Here is a 20,626-nt window from a genome sequence, read left to right on the forward strand (position 1 = left end):
AATTAAACCCTCACTAAAATTCCATATATTTTGTTTTAAAATAAGAAGAAAATACAGAAAAATAAAATTAAAGTTGATTCTCTGTTGCTCTTTTCACATCAAAAGCTAAGATTACTGAAAATTCAAACTGGTTTTTTTTTTTGGCTTGAAAGTTGGCCAGCAGTCATGAGAAGACTGCACTAAATCCAGTGACATAAAGAAAGCAATAAAACCGTTTTACATTTAAGTTATTACTTTTGGGGCCAGATGAAATGTTAATGAAGGCCAGATTTGACCCGAGGGCCTTTAGTTTGACACAAGTTTTACTTTAAAATTAAAGTTTAATGTTGCAGTTTATGCAGTTCTAACTAAAAGTCAAGATGAAGTCATTTTAAATGTAAAATTATTACAGCASTGGAATGTTAAAAAATAATTTCTTCAAAACACCAACACTGGCAGAACCAGAAATGATTGATGAATTAAGTTTTGTCTTACTTGCTGCTCTCTGTCTGCAGCAGCTAAAACCACAGGAGGGGATAAAATATTTCACATYGTGTCTGACAGAAACAGCCCGTTTCAGTGAGGGTCACACTTGGTTCCTGTTTGTGTGTTTAAGCCAAGCGGTGGTGGTGGACCGGACGATGTACATATCAGGACAGCTGGGGATGGATCCTGTTAGTGGGCAGCTGGTGGATGGTGGGGTTCAGGCACAAACCAGACAGGTGACGCCTCACAGGCTACTTCCTCCATCTCTCCATTAATCCAACACAACTTCAGAAAATAAATACATGTTTCCAGTTAAAGTCTTTACTACTCTTAGCATATTTTAATGACATGTTGCTCTGTTTATCCCTCRTGATGAAAGCATGCTGTAAAAGGAGGATAAACTGTCAATTTGCTGAAAGCTCAGTTTTTAGCAACAGCAGGAATCAGGCATGTTTGCACCCAGTTTTTCAAGCTACAGAGTACAGGACCATCCATCTGTTGTAACGCTGACTGCTTCCTTCTGTATATGAATATACTGTATATATGTAAATATACACTGATATTAAGGGTGCGTGGTTCATCTGCTGTTCCTCAGGCTCTGCTGAATATGGGTGAAATACTTGGAGCTGCTGGCTGCAGTTACGAGAACGGTGAGTGGATTGTCTGACCCAAAACGTTTTACATCTGTTTTGTTAAATTAGTTTTGCAGACATTTGATTGTTTTTTCTGTGCAGTTGTCAAAACTACAGTGCTGCTGGCTGACATGAACGATTTCACAAGTGTCAACGATGTCTACAAGCAGTGTGAGTATTGATCTGCAATATGATGAGAAATCACTGGAGGCTTGTCTGTTTTTATCATGGCCCACTGTAGGGTTGGGCATAATCGTGTCGTGTGCAATTGATTGTCAGAAAAACATTAATCAATTACTTTTTGGCACTTGACAATTAATATGATTACTGCCAGCAGGCAGAGTCCGCTCGCTGCTCCTCCCCACTTCAAATATGACGAACATTAAAAATAAARTTCTGTAATTTATTTATCTATCAGCACAATTTAAAATATGATGTATAGCCTGAAATCTGTACTTTTCACACAGTTTGAAACATTTTTTTACAAAGAGCAAATTTTCCCCACTAAATTGGTCATGTGACTAKGAAATAAGGGTGTCCAGGGACTCCAGGGGATTAATCGTCAAATTAATCGTTATCGGCTAAATACCACAAATAATCATGATTAATTTTTTTGCCAATATTGCCCAACCCTAGCCCACTGCCAAAGGTGATGAGGATTTTAACTCACTGTACTGTTAGCATAATATCACATGAACCAGTGGAAAGTAATCAATGGATGTACCGTACATCTACAACTGATTAATGTAGGGTCAGGATGGCCGACTGTTCAGGTTATTAAYAAGTTCTAGGTTTTTGCTAATTTTAATTAAAAGCACTTTTACTCTTGTCAGAAGGAACAAACTGTACAGTGAATGTTAAGATGTTGCTTCTCTGAATCTATCCATATAATCTTACAACATATACATGACAGTGGAATTTAAAATAATCATTCATCAGTACTTTTCCCAATAACTGACCTTTGACATCCTGACTAAAATGTGATTCGTCTTGCTGTTATCAACAAAATTGATCCACCTTTTTGTTCTAAAGCCTTTGCGTGGTCTTCCACCCCTCTGCTTATGTTCTCTTCTTACATAACCATTCTTCTCACAACTAGAGTCAAACATACCTTAAATTKATGTTACATCTGTTTCACACAGTTCGTATCATTTCACAYAGAAACACTGCTGCAGCCAGCATTAGAAAACACAAAATAACTCTGAATAACTCAGACAGTTTTGCAGATATTGAGCTAAAATTTGTCTTTCTAGTAGCTGACAGTCATCCTCAATACATCCTCTGTATTGAGTATGTACCGTAAAGAAATCTGTTTAAAATGTTGGCACCAATCCTGTTTGTTAGTAAAATAACTCATCAACTACTGGACTGGACAGATTTTAGTGAAACTCCAGCAAAGTRATAACTGAGCGTTTATTTTTCTTTTTGATTCAAGTCAATTAAAATGGCTGCCACAGCTAATCCAACACAAAAAGGACCATAACTCGGTCAGTTTTATGGATTTTGATCTAAAGTTTGGTGTGGTAGTAGCTGAGAGTCATCCTCAGCACATACTCTAAAACCAGTGTTTTTCAAAGTGGGGGCTGCCTGGGTGTGCTAGGGGGTCATCGGAAATCGGGAAGAAAGATAAGAAAATAAATTGCTAAAATAAAAAAGAAGTCTTAACAAATGTTTCAAATAATTTTCATAAAACTTAATTTGTTTTTCAAATAAAATTTATAATAATAAACCTATCACATTGAATTGAGGATGTAAGTCTCAAAGTGTTAGGTGAAAAAAATAGACTAGAATAGAATAATGTTTTGATTAAAACGTTGCATTATGTCAAAATAAAATGAATAAATGCCTTATTGTGTCGTATGAATGAACTGTCAAAAATATGATCTTAAATAATTTTTCGTAGCACTTATTTGAGCATTGGCAACAAAAAAACATGATTTTGAGCAAAAACACCTTTTTCATATTTCCCCTGCGAGCTAGCAAATCGTTTTACTTTCTGAGAAATCTCAAAATCCAAATACTGAGGTTTCCTMTTTGAAATGACTTCWAAAAGTCCTCATTAAAATAACCTAAAACAGGATTCAGACCAAATAAAGTATTATTGTGATTAACAATAGAAATAAGTCATGTCCGCTCATGATATCAGGATGATCTAGGCATTAAAAAACAGGAATCTGAAAATGTGCTGAAATCATTTTTGACCAAATTTGACTTAATCCTTATTTTCATGTGATGGCCATGTGAGTAGTYGGAATTTTACTGATTGTGYGGGGTGGACAGGTGTCTTTATGCAGCTAACGACCTCAAACAGGTGCTTCTAATTTAGAATAAGTGGAGTGGAGGTGGACCTTTTAGATGCCGACTAACAGGTCTATGAGGGCCAGAATTTTTGCTGGCAGGTGTTCAAATACTTATTTTCCTCACTGTATACTGAAATGCTATTTAGGATTTATTTTGATATGTTCTTATTATCTTAATAATAATAATAATAATATGTTGTTGTTGTTGTTTGTTGAAAAGTTGGATTTTACGTGTGAATTCAGTACAGTAGTTAAAACGTTAGTTATAAATCTTGTGCTAAACAAATGTAAGAATTCTTGAATAGTGATTGAAAATGAGAAAACGTTGTAAAAGTAGATGTTTCTTTTCATATTTTGTAGCATTGTTAGTGGGTTTGTTGGGGTGGGGGGGACAACCTGGAAACGTTTGGGAACCCCTGCTCTAGACTCGAACCTCTCATTTCACATGTTACATGAGATAACACAAGGTTAGACCAAAACAAGGTCCATAATTCTTCTCATCATAAGATGATGTCACCCCTGTACTGTCGTTCCTTCCCTGGTTGTCCTGTCAGGTTCGAGCTGATTTTAAGGTCTTGTTGCTCACCTAAAAGGCCTTAAATGGCCTGGCGCCTTCATATCTCACCAACCTCTTACATCCTTGTGTTCCATCACGCTCTCTCAGATCTGAAGGTGTACTGGCCTRTTAATRATTCCAAAAGCTAGAAGAAAGACCATCGGTGAGCGTGCCTTCTCTTTTTGTGCCCCCTCTCTGTGRAATTATCTCCCTCAGGACATCAGGCAGGCCTGTTCTGTAGAGGTTTTTAAAGCTAAGTTAAAGACCCACCTGTTCAAACGATCTCACTTGTCTTAATTTTATCTTTTGGTTTTTTTTTTTTTATTGTTTTGATCTGTTCTGTGATTTTATCTCTTGCCTTCTGTGTTTTTATCTTGCTTTTTGTGATTTTATCCTTGCTTTTCATGAATTCACCTCTTGTCATTTGTGTTTTTATCTCCTGTCCAGTGCTTTGTTTGAAAGCACTTTACAAATAAAATTATTATTATTATTATTATTATTATTATTATTATTATTATTATCTTAGTTTAAACCTCTGGGGTGAAAAGTGATGGAGGATGTCCATTATTTTAGGAATCTCATCTTGTCACATAAAGTTAGCCACTGGGTGTCAGTATACAACCCAGACAGTCTGTGTTTTCCAAGTGTTGACTAGATTTAAATAGATGAAGTTTGACTTTCACCTTTTTTCATTCAAGAAATGTTCTCAGCCTTGTTTTTATTTTTCATTTAAGATTGTTTTACACTGTATTTATTTATTTATTTATTGTTAATAAGGGTTATACTAAATCAACCCCTCACTGCCATGTATTTGTTGGGCAGCAGGTCCTTAATATAAACCATATGAATATGCCACTAAGTATGGGTAATGAGCCAATGATTGTTCAGGTAACAGTGAAGAAACCCTGCACCTTTGATAAAAGATGATCCCACAGACTGTTGAAATGTGCTGAGTCATTTAGCCGAGTGCAATCTGAGCTGCTCCCAATAGATTAAATCTAATCTGAATACATTGTATCACTACTGCTCACCATAAAGCCCCATCATGTCTCCCTACATTTCTACTAATGTCACTGTAAGACTTGGTACATCCRTTGATGCTTTTATTTTTAAACCATTTGCAGAAGGAGCAATCGGAAAGAGAGGGGACTGCAGGGTGCTGTCAGGGGAGGCAGCAGCTAGGCAGCACCGGATGGTAGTCTGTACGGTGACTCTGCTAATTAAGAAGAGGAAATGAGTGACGGTAGAGGCAAGGGATGGTGGAAGTAAAAAAAAAAAAGAAAGAAGTTCAGAGAGGGGTTGGGGCAGGCCCAGGTGGTTGGGAACAGCTACCAGGTGACTGACAAAGTAGAGATGAACTGCCAAGACAGGCGTTTGTGTGTCATCTGGAGAGAGGAAAAATGACAAGGAGGCTTGGTGGTGGAACGAGGAGGTGCAGGAAAAATGATGGGGAGAGCTTAAAAAACCTGGGATAGCCAGGGAGATGAAGGTAAGGCTTATAGCAAGGAGAGAGGTGGAAAAGGAAAAGACTTCTAGTGAACTCTGTGTGGGGTTGAAWACTAAAGAAGAAGGAAACAGACCTGAACCTCAAATTGTCCATCRTAGCCTCTGAATTCTGTTTGCAACCAATTGACCAGTGATGACAAGGCGTTGCAATGGACCAACCATAGTCCAAACCTCAACCAGACCAGTGAGCCATCTTTGTGTGGCCAGTTTTTAAAATCATGGCTCATTTTTGTGTGCAATTTGCAAAACTATGTTCTAGGCTAAGTGGGCAACCYTGGTACTCAAGGCCCACTATCCTGCATTTTACAACACAGAGTGATTAAATCACCTCCTTCTCCTTCTGTTGGAGCTTGTTAATCATCCATTTATTCCAACTAGCTGTGTTGGAGCCAGGGGCAGATCTACAGGGGGCAAGGGGGCAACTGCCCCCCTGTTGTAGAGCCTTGCCCCCCCCAGCAGCACCCCTACTTTTATGTTTCTAAAATATTTGTAATTACTAACTGTTTGTTAGTCCAAAAGCCCATTACAACCTTTAAAATAAATATATATTTACCAAAAATATTAATTTTAAATATAATCTGAGTCCCCTGAAAAGCTCAGTTACGGCCCTGCATCAAACACCACATGCCGCTCTGCAGGCAGAACGTTGGTTACGTATTGTAACCCCATATTCTATGAGTATAAGCGCAGCCCTCTAAGGCTATCGCAGATGCCTTAGAAGTTAGAAGTTAGAAGTTATCTTTGTTTCTTAGAAGAGAAATAGGACAATAAATAGTGTTTCAAAGTGTTTTTAATGGATGTTTTGTTGACTATTTCAATAAAGGACATTTCTTACGTACAGAACATAAGTGAAGTGATCCAGCATTGCCACACTGCCTAGAGCTCCCCCCCCCCCCCCCCCTCCCCCAGAAAATTTTCTAGATCCACCACTGGTTGGGGCAGAGAAATAGGCCCGGTATGATAGCGACTCTCAAGGACTAAGTTTGCCCACCACTGTTCTAAGCAGTRCACCTAATGAACCAACCTAAGCCCATTCTGTACCCACTGTAGGAGCTGCCTTTAACTTGTGATTTAATGTACTGGAACCAAACTGTATACCTGAGTAAATTCATGTCTGTTTGTTGTAATCATGCCTTAATTGAACCTTTTTTTCCCTCCAGTTTTTAGCACCAATTTCCCAGCCAGAGCTGCTTATCAGGTCGCTGCCCTGCCTAAAGTAAGTAAAGACCTCTGCTCTTTTCTGCTGATTCTGACATGATTTGATTCAAACCTTAAAGCTGTCATCTGAATTGTGTTTTGTTTCTCCAGGGTGGACTGGTTGAAATCGAGGCAGTTGCTGTTTTGGGCCCTCTGAGCGACGCCTCCTAACAAATACAGAAACAATAAAAACACATACGATATGAAGAAACCTGAAGYATGAGTGCTGATTTAGGTGGTCCACAAAAACCAACAAAACAAACCTATCTAAAGAAACTATTTTAGCTTCTTTTAAACCAAATGTATTTTGTTCTGAAGACAGACTTGTTTCTCATGTAATCATGGAGCGTGTAACCTAACAGACTGGCAGTGCTCAGGCTCGGAGCACTTTCTCTTCTCATTAACATTGATGAGACGGGTTTGAAGACAACACAGTGTTTTCAGCTCCTGCTGCTCACGTTTCTCTCACAATAGCTGTAACCTTGTTTGTTGTCTTGAATTACCTGATCTGCCTTTATATCCACCATGCAAACCCAGGACAGTCTGTCATTATTGATGATCAGAAATAACTAATAAGTGATTTTTTTTAACAAAAATACTTGTGTATGTTGATGGTTGGCCTTGTGTTCCAGAAGACTTCCTGTTACTGAACACAAGCCAGTGTTGGTTAAATTCAAAAAGTGGTTACAAGTAAATTAAATRGGAACATGAGATGTTTCTGAATATTTATTCTTAGAATTACACTTTAACACACACCTCTTTGAATGGACATGGTGTCCAACACCAAAGACAAAAAATTTTAAAACAGCTGGGCTTTTGACTTTTCCCAAAATATCTCATAAAACACCAAACAAATGTTAATGAAACCTTCAGAAAAGAATCACTGAAAGCATATCTACAACGAAAATGAGTTCATGGTGGCTCCAAGGATCAGAGATCTGTGTCCAGGAGAACTGCCAGGWTTCTGGTCAAGAACCCGAGTCTAAAGTGAAGTGGAACCATTTGTCCTTTAAATATAAAATACATGCTTTGTGTTTTTGTACAGGTTACCACCAGCAGCTGCTGCATTCAAAGAACAGTTTGACAAATAGAAAGTACTCGGATTAGTTAGTAAAACTTTATTTTGTACAATAAACAGAAGAATGGTAAAGTTCAGTAAAGCATTTAATTACAGAGAAAGAAACKAGATAAAAGTGATCAACTCAACCATTTGTTGGCAGTGAAAGTCATTTTCTACTTTCTTTTATATCTTTAAACAGAGTTTCATCCTCTACTGTAAATTTCATGTCCTCTAACGATCTGTCAGTGTGAGGCTGAAGCTCGTAACCTACAAACACCCCATCACCAACCGTCAAATTTATACTGTAAACGTGTCAAGAAAGAGATTTTAAGGAAAAGCATTTTTCTACATTAAAGCTGAAGTAGACAACTTAATGAAGGAGATGTACTTTGGTCATTTTTACTCTTTGTCACGTTCACAAATGCTCTGTTTATTTTCCTACAATTTAAAACAAAGGTTTTCCACATTAAAAGCTAAAATATAAAATAATAATTTTGAACAATGTCTGTCTTTTTCAGTATCACCATATGAATTATTGAAAACAGCATTCCTGTTAAAATTAGCAACATGTCAACTTTTTTCTTATGTTAGTTTTAAAGGTTGATCTGTGGAAAAAAGTGAAGCATCAACCTCTCTGGTTTAAACTTTCTAAATACGTTTTACTTTTCTGTCCTCAGAAGCAGCTACTTGAAATAATCAACCCCCAACACAMTGAATCCTTGTTTCACACACGACGTCCTGCAGGTGTGGCTCCACTTGTTGAAAGAAAAGTTATTAAGGTTCATAGAATAACAAAATATACTGTTTGGTGAATTCTGACAGTATTTAAAAGATGAATTTTCTTTTCTTCTTTTACTTCATACCATTTTCCTTCCAGTTGTCTCAGAAGTTGTTTTGGGGGTTTTATTGTTTCAGGCACTCTGTGAACAGGAAAAAAAAACAATAGTAAACATCTGTAAAGAAGATTTTTACACTCAGTTACTCTACAGTGATGCTGATGAGTAAATGTTTTGATTGATTGTCAGTAAAGCTGTGTCTGTGTTCTCACCAGCTCTGAATCCTGAGAGGCCTCACCTGCAGGTGCCACTATACACACACACACACACACACGCACAGACACACACACACAAGAAATCAGCTCATGATATTTTCTGCTGTGTTAAACTAGTGTCTCATTGTTTTTATCAGCACTGCACTCAACTGTCTCAGCCCCCCTCAGAGGGGGAGAAATTAACTCGTTTTTTCATTCTCTCGCATCTCATCTTGTGGTTTAGTATAACACTGAGAGAGAAAGTTGTTATCTATTGCATGAAGGTGTGAAGTAGAATGAATGAATGAATKATACTTTATTGATCCCAAGGGGAAATTACAGTTCAGAACACCCGTTCACAAGACAGAACATAAACAAACATWGGAGARCAGGTGCCCCCAGGTCATGCAGCCATAGACCCTGCACAGGGCATGGATCATCATCATGAAAGGACATCATGAGGAGGCGCTACCTTCATTCACATACAGATTAAATTACACGCCTCTCACGATGGAGAGTCGTTAGATTCTTTGCTAGCCTGCCTCAGGACATGTTTTGGTCACATGAATGAAAGTGTGAATTGGAGGGAAACTGACTGGGTAACAGGCTCAGAGCTGAATTGTAGGTTTTTGAAAGCTGAAATCTGAGCCCTCCTCTGTTTAATTTGGTTTCTCAATGTTCTCCTTCGTCCGCCCTGTCCATTCATCTACACTGAGATGTAGGTGAAGCTCTGAGTCTGCTCCTGCAGAGCTGCTGCTGTGTTGAGCCATGTGTTGTTCCTCACTGCACTGACACTGCTCAGCTTGGGTTTTGGGGTTCTGGTCTTAGGATGGACCAGCCTCTATCTGAGGGTCCTGTTGACTTTAAGTTGTACCGGGATCTTGTGTTTGTAGAAAATCCTCCTGAGATTTTCAGACTCCATAAACATATGGGCTGACAATGTTTTTGGGTTTGTTCTTCTCCCTGGTTTTTTCCTTCTTTTCTGGCCCCGTGAGGGCGATGGTGACCAGACGTCTCTCTAGTGAACCTAATGACTCTCTATAATGAGGGGCGTTTAAACTGTGTAAATCTAGATTACTGTCACATACAGTTTAAAAGTGTAGAACTCCACAGTCCAGTTCAGAAATGAGAAAGCTCGTCAGTTGGGAGGCAAAACATCTTCATTGCAGAACAGAAGTTTTTATACTTTATTTGGATTCACCATCTCCTGAACATTTGAGAATGCACTTAGTATTTATTACAACTGAATTTTGTATTCTTGAAAGGTGGAAATAAATAATGCAAAAAAAATTAGCCTGTTATCGTGAAGATTTGTCACATTACAGAAGTAACAAAAATAAAAATTCCACAACTACTATATGTGTATGTAACTAGATTTTAACTATATGATTTATTCTTCAGGAAAAATATATTTTAAACAAACTCCTAATAAAAGTAGCATTTGCTGAAGAAATCCCCTGCTGCCTTGAATGGCAAATTTTCAAACAAAAATTCAGTTAGAAAAAATGAAATTAATGAAATTAAATTATAAAAAAAGTGTAAAATATTAATAAACAAAAAACAGTCATTAAAGATTAAAAAAGCATTATATGGTGGGGGGGGGGGTATTTTCCAGACACATAGTTTAACTTTGTACCACAGTTTTGCCTTCAGTTGTGAAAATACTAAAAAAATTAATCTGACTTTGCATCTAATCATCTTGAAATTGGCCTCTGCCTCTTTAAGAACCACCATTTCTGACACTCCCACTTCAGCACGTCATCACAACGATGCTTTAGGGGAGGGGTGCTCTGTGGGGCGGGAGCTCATGCAGACTGTGTTCCAGGGAGGAGCTTTGTACAAATAGGCAGAGCTTTGCACCAGCAAGAGTTTAGACAGCTCCACATGAGGAGATTCAAGGATTTCTCAAACATGCCTGAATGAGTCAAAGCAACACTCTGGATGTGTTTTGATGAGGGAAGGACATTGTAACATGATATAAAGGTCAAAACAGTTGACTTTGCATAATCCCACCCCCACCTCCTTATATGTTTTTTTTTTATGTTTGCCAGGCCCTATCAAACTCCATAAACTGTAAATCCGGTAAAACAAAACTTTAGACTATTTACATTTACTATGTGAAACAAAGTAATGTAATGCAGCGTTCAATCCCCGGTTTGGACCTGGGGTCTTTCTGTGTGGAGTTTGTGTTTGCATGTTTTCTCTGGTTTCCTCCCACAATAAACATTCATGTTAGGCTGCCTTCAGGCCTTTATTGCAWAAGAGTTCTGTGATTTATATAATTATGCATCTTTTTAAATCTTTTCCGTACAACTCCATCAACCCACTCCATAGCCATCTGTGTTCCACCTCAGCCTAACCGTCAAATCCCACAATGTTAAAGCCCCCTTGTCTTATAGTCAGGCAGTAAATATCCCGTAAACCACAGTTTCACTGGGCTTGGTATTCAGTGCATAAATTTTGGATGACTCTCAGCTACTGTTCTGCCATGCCATTTTTAGTGGCTAAAGTCAGCTAGCTGTAGAGGTTGATCACAGTYGACTCACACATGCAAGTACAAGATCACCTCCTTTCTTGGAACGGTGATGTCTGAGCTGACTGAAACCGTCAAAACTTTGCAAAGAGTGTTGAGATTGTTGTGTTTAATCTGAAGCAGCAGGACACGATCAGTCTGCAGGCAGCTCAGRACAGAGCACAAAGACCGAGAGCTGCAGACTTTCAGCTACACTGAAGACGAGCCTTCACTCTTCACTTACTGTACGTGTTCTTCTGTTCATGCTCTCAGTAAAACAGCAGCTGATTGGTTYACTGAGAACTCAAGGCTGATAACATTGCGTGCCTGTTAGGTATTTTCTTTGGTCATAAGTTAGRAGAAAATAGATTGACTGATTGGATCATACCTGCATGTCAGAAAGACTTGTTGCGCTTCAGCGAGTGTATTCTCACCTATTGCTGTCCTCTCAGTTCATTATGCTTCTTTGCACATGCTGTGAGTATTTAACATGTGCTCACACTGATTTCACAGCTTTTATTATTGTTTTATAGGAACCGCCACCTTCAACCTGTCTCCTGAATTAACATGACTCCCTGAAGACTGAGTCAGCAGGAAACCTTCTGTGTTTAATTTGATTAATCACTGAGCAAGATAAGCTGTCAGGAACTCCTTCAAAAGAGTCCTCAACAAAAGATGATATTAAATGTTAGCTGACCATAAAGTGTTGCTCATAACTAGCTGTGGAGCAAACATGGTCAGTCAGATTCAGAACAGCTGTTAAATAGATGCATTATTTTAAAGAGCAGTAGGATTTTTATTGTTATTTTTTRTTACAAAGTAATGTGCTGGTTCATTTTACCTTCTGGTGGTTCAGAAGCAGCTGAGGGGTCTTCAGATTGGACCAGGATGGTCTCCACCACAGGAGCCTCTGCTGTGGACTCTGAGGTCTCGCCTCCTGGTGGCGGTTCTGTCGCTGCCCATGAAAGAGTTTCTGAGGCCATCGGTGCAGGAGCAGGAACTTCTGAAGTCTGGACCCTTTTAGCAGCAGATTCTGGCTCCGGAGGTGGACTTGGAGTGACCTCTGTGGGGCAGAGCGCCTCTTCTGGTGGTGCAGTTTCACTGCGGGCTGTGGGCACATTCGGTGCCTCCTCTGTGGCTGGCTCAGGTTCAGCTTGAGCAGATGATGATGATGATGATGTAGGAGGAGGCAGCTCTGGAATAGTTGCTGCAGCAACAGCTGGGTCTATGAAAGGCTCAGCAGCATCTGCAGGTTCTGAGGGTTCTGTCGTTGCTGGAACTATACCTGGTGTCGGTGCTTCATCAGCTGCTGGACACTCATGGGATTCGTTTTCTGTGGGTGTCTTGAAGGTGGTCTCTGGTGCAAGAGGGTCGGTTGTTTCCTCTGCCAGCACAGGTGAAGCTTCTTCAGCTGTTTCAGCAGGGCTCTCCTCCACAACTGACGGAGTCACTGCTGGCTCTTGTTCTGCAGCTGCTTCAGCTGGAGGTTCAACTGGGGGTTCTGAGGGTGCTTCAGCAGCTGCTTCAGCTGGGGTCTCCTCCACGGCAAGCGGGGTCATTGCTGGCACTTCCTGAGCAGCTGGTACAGAAACCACTTCCTCAACCAGCTCTGAGGCCTCTGCCTGCATTTCTGCTCCAGCATCGTTGGGCTCAGCAGAGCATTTCTCTGCAGGTGAAGCTGAAGGCTCAGACTGTGGCTCAGAAGCTGCCAGGAGGTCTTCCCCAGAGCCGAGATCCTCCTGGGCCTCCATGGCCACCAGCACAGCCTCCTCCTCGGTTTCGCCTCCTACTTTAGGAGCCTCTGGTGGAGCGGTCTGAACAGGCAGCAGCATCTGCGCCTCAACGATTTGTGCGTCTTCTGTAATGATGCCATTTTTTACTGCTGTCAACACAGAAACAATGAAACAACRTCAGGAACAGCTGACAACTGTGCAATCTAACATTTCAATCACACAGAATAAAAAGGTGCTTTATTTCTCCAATGTGTTGATTTTATAAAATAATTTAATTTAATTGAAAATTGAAAATTTTTTGGCGTTTTCATGGCCATGATTTTAAAATGTATATTTACAAAAACACCTAAACTAAACGTATTTTCAATATGTTGTGAAAAAAAATTGTCTTTAAGTTGTTGCTTTTTCATTTTTTCTTAAAACCAAAGATTACAGTGGTATAAAATGTAAATAAGTTTAAAATTTATATACACATAAGGAACAGCTGAGTCTCCTGAATCTGTTAGAGATCATTAAATCTTTTAAATCTTCAGTTTCTGTGAAGAGATTTAAAGCCTGGCTGAATTATTTCGAGAATGTGTGGATTTATAAAAGGGCTGAATCTGAAAAAAGCTGAAGGGTTTTAATTTAAAAGGTTTTGAAATGGACATAAAATTTGAGGAAAATGTGAAGGTATGGTTTCTTMAACAACTGCATCAACAAACGGTCGGGCTTAAAGGGTTAAAAAAAGACTGGAACTGATACTGATGTTAAGAATCATCAAAACGTCAGAATCAAAAAGTTAAAAAATGATTTGTAATAACATGATTTGAGCAGAATGAGGTTATTAACTAGATTCTTCAGCTGGTTAAAACTCACAGGCTCACTCTGATTATTTACTGTATGCCTGCGTTTTTTTGTATTTTGTAAGTTTGAGGTTTTTTTAAGATTTAAGGAGGTAATGTTGTTCATTTATCATATCAAGACTTCGGTAGATCTTCAGCTAAAACCCAGACTGTTTGCAGATTGAGCATCATACGTAAATGAATTAAAGGCAGCAAAAAGATCACAAACGAAACTCCCACAGGATAAACTGGAATCATCTTGTCTTCAGTAGGAGAATGGAGAGATTTAAATGCTACAAGGTTCATTAGTTAGAAAATCATGAGTATTGTGAAGATCTGACAGGAAAACCCTTTTAGAACTTTAAAAATATGTTTAGGCCCCAACAAAGAAGTCTGGATTGGACTTTTTTTTTTCAACTCTAAACTACAATTGAAAAACTACAGTAATTTTTTTGTGTGTTCAGTAATTTAATAATAGATTGATGTTTTATTTAAATTGCACAGTGCRTCCAGAATTCTTGGGGAAACTGGGTTGGGTCATAGAAATGTGGTTTAATTCGACACAGACTGCAGAAGACAGGAAAAAAACAATAAAGGCTGAAAAACATCCTTTCATTTCCGTTCTGAGAAGAGGATTTACTGAAGCCCTGAGGACCTGCAGGCTGACAGGAAATAAAACACATGGAGTTTATAAAGAGGCAAATTCAGCTTTACTGTCACGTTTCTTTGTGATGGTCACTGTTAGCAGTAGGTGAGTATAAAATGACAGAATAAACATCATTGGTTTTGGGAGTCACAACATTCTGACCTCCTGTTTTATTAAAACAAAGCAAAGAGCACTGAAGCGTTTTTTCTTATTGCATTGTCCTACAATTTATACTATATGTTGTTGCACAGCATTAAAACAAAACTAAACTATACAGCACAACAAAATCAAGTGTAGTGTGCTTTAACATCTGGCACTGTATTGTTGCATAACAGAGATAAAATCATCAAAAATCTACAAGAATAAAGRAAACAGAATTTTTGGTGAAACAGATGGGAAAACCCATCAGCCTCTCTTAKAAGTTACATTTARCTAATTTTTACTAAATGTTAAATTTAAATGTCGAAAAAGATGTATGTAGCTAAATATTAAATAAATGTGTAAATCTAAATGCAAAAGTTAAATGCTGAAGTTAATGTTACAGTGAACATTTTAGTATTTAAGAATGGAACATATCCTTTGCTGTTGATGCTCACCTCTTGTTATGATGTCATCTTCCYAAGACAATAGCTACTGCTACGCTGCTAATGCTGCGAATGCTGCTAACAGTGCTAAAGGCCTACATGCTCCATCTGAACGGCCACATGTTGACACACTCACAGCCTAAATTTGATGATTTTTATGCATTTTTCTACAGTGACTGTGGCTGTCACACTGGAGTTTGAGCTGTTGCGAGTCCATCACAAGCTGCAGGACTCTTTCTCACTCATATCCCACAAAATGCCAAAACAGAGTTTATGAGTTTTTACTAGCAATGTTCGATACCACCAATTTAATTTCCATTTCTGATAAAGCCCATGCTGACACCAGCGATGTTGATCTGATTCTGATACTTTCACCTTATGTGTGTGGCAAATCTAAAAATGTAGTGRATTTCAAATCACCACTTCAAAAGAATCAGTCATTTATTWTTTTTATTTTAAACTCAGAGGTAAATTGATGTAGCATCCTCATTTACAATATAGTATAGCTAATACAACAGGAAAAAAAAACAGAGGACGCAATTGAAGAAATTTATTGGGGTTGTTTACTACTGAATTATAAAGACACTACATATTTTATAGTCTTTTTTTAGGTGAACAGTAATATATTTCTATAATGTGGTTATCTCTGACTTAATTGATGATTTTATGTGCAGACTGGGTTGTGGGGCTCTTGATCAGGGTCTCACAGACTCAGGAGACTTTTAGTCAGATACATGTCTGATTTAAAAACAACACATAAGAACAGTGATCAAACATTAGTGTGAGGGATGATGTCTGACATCTTGACTCCATATGGGAGTAGCCTGCCCCTTTAACATATGTCATGAGGTGGAGTCAGGATGTGAAGAAAGCTGTTCTTGATATGTTTCCTGGTTTTGCTCACTGCTTAGCTGATGCCTGTCGGAGRCAGATTAAAACAAAAGCTAATCAGTCCACAGCTGTGTCTGAATGGTTTTGTATGGCTCACATGTCATTATTAACTGGTATTAGATCTGAACAGGTAAAGGGTAACGAACATTGTTTATATTTTAACACAATCTTACAAAATAAATGTTTTTAACCAGATGAAAATGAAATAAAATAAAACCACTAAAATAAAATATTGTTTGATTATTAAGAACTACTATAAATATGAAAACTTTAATCTTAATTTATGTTACATGAACATAGTAATGTAACAGCTACAGACTGAGTGACTGACGAGCATGTGTCACTGCTGGGCTTAAAGTACGTATTACCCAGGTGGAAGAAAAAGTAGTTCCCTACAAGCGCTTATGATTTAGAAAAGCTTTCTAGTTTAGTTACTTTCCACTGTGTTCCTGTTAATGATATACATCACATGAAATTACTGAAATATCAAAGTATTGATATTTTAATKTTAGTATTGATACTATAGCATGAGGGTCTGGTATCAGTGGTATCAATATTTCAGTATTAATCCGCACGTCACTAGTTTTTACAAACCATGACTGTTTGTTTGAGACTTACTTTTCAGTCTACATTTCTGTCTTCCTCATTCATTTGGTGGTCTAGGATTGACAGCTGCTGATAGTTGTTTTGTGTTGGTTTAGTGTAATTTGTTATTGTTGTACTGGAGTTTTGGGCAGCAGCTCTTCAATGTCTTCAGCTAAAATATGAAGCTTTATTCACAAACAAGTTAAACCAGAAGGGCTCGCAGGCTGGATGAACGGGTGATTTTGACGCTGACAAGATTTTGTTTGTCTGTCGGAAGCGATAAAAACCGCTCGGTGTGATGAGCGGAAGGGAATGTGAGGGATCGGCAGCTTGTGTGAAAATGAGCCAGTGGTTAAACACACACAAGCTTTTATTAATAACTTTTGATTTTTTTTTTTAACTCAGGCATCTCTAACATCAGTGTTTGAACTTTTGTTTGTCCTGCATTGATCTCTTTTGYTCATTCCCTCTAGTTTGTTTTATTTTCCTCAGTTGGAGCAGCAGCAGAAGGGGAGCTGAAGAGACTGAATGTAACTGTTTGGCCTGAGACAAAAAACCAWTGCTGAAGGCCTGGGTGACCCGTGYGTCAACACGATTTAGCAGCCAAAGATGACACAGATCCCAGTCAAAACAGAGTCACGTCTGGCTGGAAGCACAGAGGAGACAGAGAGGAGGGACGGGGCCCGGCTGGGGATGGGAGCAGAGGAGGTACAGCTGGTTTTTTAGACAGACTGAACACTGTATGAACCCAAACGTCAGACAAGGACGACCTGTTTAGAGAGGCCTGGCTTGGTACTGAATACAATACCTGATTTTYTTGCCAGGATGATGTAAGAGTCTAGAACACGAGAGGCAACTGGTGGCCGGCGGGCCGTATATGGCGTGCACCCTCACTCAAAGCAGGTCTTAGAACAATTTTTGAAAATTACAAAAATGTAAGAAAGTGTCTCAGCAGCACTGAATAAGTTACATTTCCCACTAGATGACACGTCCAATGCAGACACCACCTCGTGCACACRTCTTCTCTGCCAGTGAGAAAGAAGTTTAGTCTTTAAGAACCGACAGAGAAAACTGGACAGATAAAATCTCATGTTTCAGGTGAAACGAGAGGAAAATTATCTGWTGACAGAATTTTAAGGCAAACCTGCATTTAGTCTTCTTAGAGAAACTGTCGGCCATAGAGGATTTTAATATAAGTCACCACTACAACACGTTGCACAAAGCTAAATATGAGAAGTTTACTGAACTCACGAGCACATAAACAACGACCCCATCCAGCAACCTTTTCAGTGAGAGCTGAATGCTCTACGGCTGTGCAGCCGTGCAGTCCCACTGTATAAGAACAGGAAAGTCAACCAAGATCAACTGGCTTAGGGTCATCATGGTAACCACACACCTGTGTCTGTCTGTCACTCCCTGACAGCAGGTAAGACAGAACTGTAGACTAGAAAGTAAACCTCAGGCAAATTCAATGTAAACTTTATAAGTTGTATTGCAATATCTCCTGAACTGAAAGTATCACAAGGACCTGGCTGCCGTACATGTCCATTGTTGTGTGTCTGCAGAGTTCTGTAAATGACCRGGATGTGCAACCTGCGGCCGTGGTACTACATGTGGCTTTTTACTAACAAGAAATAAAAAATTGAGATTTTATACGCACAACAAAAAAGGCTAGCTTCAGCAGTTTTCCTGTCAGTTTGTTTKCAAATATGAGATCATTATTATTACTAATTCAAGGTGAGAAAGGCTGGTCCTAAAACCACGTTGGCCACCAGTTTCCAGTTTTAACGTATGATCTTTCTCTCTAATCTATCAGGGCTGCCTTTAAAAACCTTTAAGACTAGATAATAAGAATTTGAAACAAAAATATGCCTGCATGGTTCATCTGTAGGTATTATTATAAATTTATTTACAAACCCATTAAGAGTAGTTTTCTTGTTTCCATGAATGTGGTCCTTTGTAATAATAAATGTTCTTGTGATGTGTATGTTCTTCAAATACAAAAAGTCAAAGACAGCATCTTYAGTTTTTAAGAAACTTGGGTTAAAACACAATTTTGCACATTTTGTCRCAGCATATTTTYTTTTGAACTTGGCTTGGCCGAAGTGAAACAGGGAGTAACATCAAAGGGAAACTCTAAAAAAATGAACTTCTTGGTCTTTTTCTCTCTAATAGTGACTCAAAATAATCTAAAGAAGCATCTGATTCTTCTCTACAGTCTGTGTTGTTAGTCGTGCTGCTTTGTTCACCTGCAGACATTCCCCTTTGACATCACTTCCTGTTGCTGCACGTGCAAATATCTCAACAACTGTTTGTCTCAGTGGGGTTAAATTATTATTGAAGTATATTGTCAGTGTTATCTTTCTAAAAATGCGGTCTTATTTTTTTTTACATAAATTTGATGTCACAGGCACTTTAAAATGTACTACATAGTTTTAGTTTTATAATGTTACCCCCACTGGCCAGAAAGGCCCTCCTTCAACAATCTCAAAGTGGCCCGCAGACCATCATTTGATAATCACAGTTGTAGCATGTTTTGGAGCTTGGGACACATTTTTTTAATGAAGCAATGAGCAGAAATGGCTCTTTTGAATGTAAAGGTTGAAACAACTGGAGGAGTTTGTTTGCCAAAGTTTTAACAGGTCAGAAGTCTGTGTGTGAAATTAGGCTTTGAGTAAAAAATTGTGTTGTTAAATGTTGAAGAATCCTAAAACCTAAACTGTAATTGTGTCAAAAAACATAAGAGGTCAAAACTCATCTAAACTCCAACTTTCTGAGACTTGTTTAAACTTCAAATGTTTCAGCTGAGAAGTTTGATTGAGCCGCTAGATTTTTTCATTTCTTTCACCCAAAAGTCATTGTTGACAGTGAGGAAACATTTTTATTTTCTTAATCTTGTCCACACCGTAGTAGGACATACAACCCATTTCTTAATAAGAGAAATGTGCTGAACACAAAAAAACTGTACAGTCTTAGRCTACTTGTTCAAAACTACAGAAACATTTTAATGTTGACTCCTAAGCTSCACAAATTGTTTTTCTCTGGGTTTTTATCTGTGTAATTGAAACACGTGTATGCCTGGCATGACCCAAGCATGTGGCAGCTTTGTTCAGAGCCATGAATGGACAATCCTGGGCTGTGTCCTGCAGCTTCAACACAAAATTCACTACTACAAAATAAAAGAAGGCTAATCATGATAAACAATTAATTCCAGTCGAAACAAAACTGCTTTGGTTACACAGATACAAGAGTTTCTATTACATAGAACATTTCTGAAAAGGAAAGTGATGACGCTGGTGGAGTATTTAATGTTAAATTTGTTTTATCTCGTCAAACAAATACATTTTTTCCTGGTATTTGTTCTGAAAATCTGAAATCCTGAATGAATACAGAGGTGTGGTAGCAAACAGGTTGGATTGCCATTTTTGCCTCCGGCTGCAAATTGACTCCTAAACACTCCCGGCTGGCCTTCACTGTCCTACTGCAAGAAGAGTTTTCTGTCAGAGTGCTCAGTTTTCATAGAGGCTGAGAACTGAACAAACCTCAAAAGAAGTGTCTAAAATAACACCAGTGACCTGACTGAACAGATGGAGAAATGACTCAACGTCAATAGAAAGTTGAGGGGAAAAGCACACAATGTACCGGACCATATCAGACATTTAGACACATAAATAAAATMTGTGTTTGTAATTAGAAGACATGTTGTAAAGGTAATCTCTGTCTTCAAACACTCAGACATCCCTCAGGKCATCATTACTCACCTAATGTGTCTCCGTTGGCCTCCTCAGGTTTTGTGCCGGGTTTTTTCTCCTGATCAACAGTTTGTGTGCTGGATGATGAGCACCCCATGTTTGGAACAAARTGATGAGATGATAAAAATGGAACCTAATAAACGTCTAAATAAAAGTCTCAGCTCTGTCTGGCTTTAAAGACAAAACATGGACAGTTAAAGTCTCTCCAGGTCCTCACAGATACTGGGAACCATTATCTCCTCTGGTCTGTGTCTTCATGCTCAACCTGTTGCCCTTTGGCCCCAGACCCCAGTCTGTTCCCAGCATGGAGCAAACCGATGCAGTCTGCTCAGGAGGAGGTGKCAGATAAAGAG

General features: G+C 38.7%; 2 protein-coding genes across 3 annotated transcripts in view; one reads left to right on the forward strand and one right to left on the reverse strand.

Moving 5' to 3' along the window:
* The window catches only part of LOC106528371 (ribonuclease UK114), a 9,211-nt gene extending 1,844 nt beyond the window's left edge, over positions 1-7,367 (forward strand). Inside the window, exons 2-6 of the mRNA XM_014023523.1 lie at positions 596-701; positions 1,061-1,115; positions 1,200-1,268; positions 6,620-6,675; positions 6,768-7,367. Of these exons, the coding sequence (XP_013878977.1) occupies positions 596-701; positions 1,061-1,115; positions 1,200-1,268; positions 6,620-6,675; positions 6,768-6,827 (346 nt within the window). The 3' untranslated portion in view covers positions 6,828-7,367. The remainder of the gene's footprint in view (positions 1-595; positions 702-1,060; positions 1,116-1,199; positions 1,269-6,619; positions 6,676-6,767) is intronic.
* Positions 7,368-7,754: 387 nt separating this feature from the next.
* Positions 7,755-20,626, reverse strand: LOC106528370 (fibrous sheath CABYR-binding protein). Of its 2 annotated transcripts, XM_014023521.1 has the most exons (4): positions 20,283-20,622; positions 12,100-13,140; positions 8,765-8,802; positions 7,755-8,636 (listed from the first exon to the last, which is right to left on the reverse strand). In XM_014023521.1, the coding sequence occupies exons 1-4, from the start codon at positions 20,368-20,370 to the stop codon at positions 8,628-8,630; spliced, it is 1,176 nt and encodes a 391-aa protein (XP_013878975.1). In that variant the 5' UTR covers positions 20,371-20,622; the 3' UTR covers positions 7,755-8,627. The 2 variants fall into 2 exon arrangements, with proteins under 2 accessions (XP_013878975.1, XP_013878976.1); XM_014023522.1 differs by lacking the exon at positions 8,765-8,802 and having other exon boundaries at positions 20,283-20,626.

This window comes from Austrofundulus limnaeus, unplaced genomic scaffold (genome assembly GCF_001266775.1).
Source record: "Austrofundulus limnaeus strain Quisiro unplaced genomic scaffold, Austrofundulus_limnaeus-1.0 Scaffold374, whole genome shotgun sequence".
Taxonomy (NCBI): Eukaryota; Metazoa; Chordata; class Actinopteri; order Cyprinodontiformes; family Rivulidae; genus Austrofundulus; species Austrofundulus limnaeus.

Bases quoted from the DNA above. Each gene is read 5' to 3' on its own strand.
- LOC106528370 (XM_014023521.1), bottom strand. From the start codon at position 20,370: ATGGGGTGCTCATCATCCAGCACACAAACTGTTGATCAGGAGAAAAAA. The intron at 13,141-20,282 runs GTGAGTAATGAT...CTGTGTTGACAG, and splicing joins GGCCAACGGAGACACATTAG to CAGTAAAAAATGGCATCATT. The intron at 8,803-12,099 runs GTAAAATGAACC...GTGTGTGTATAG, and splicing joins TGCTTCTGAACCACCAGAAG to TGGCACCTGCAGGTGAGGCC.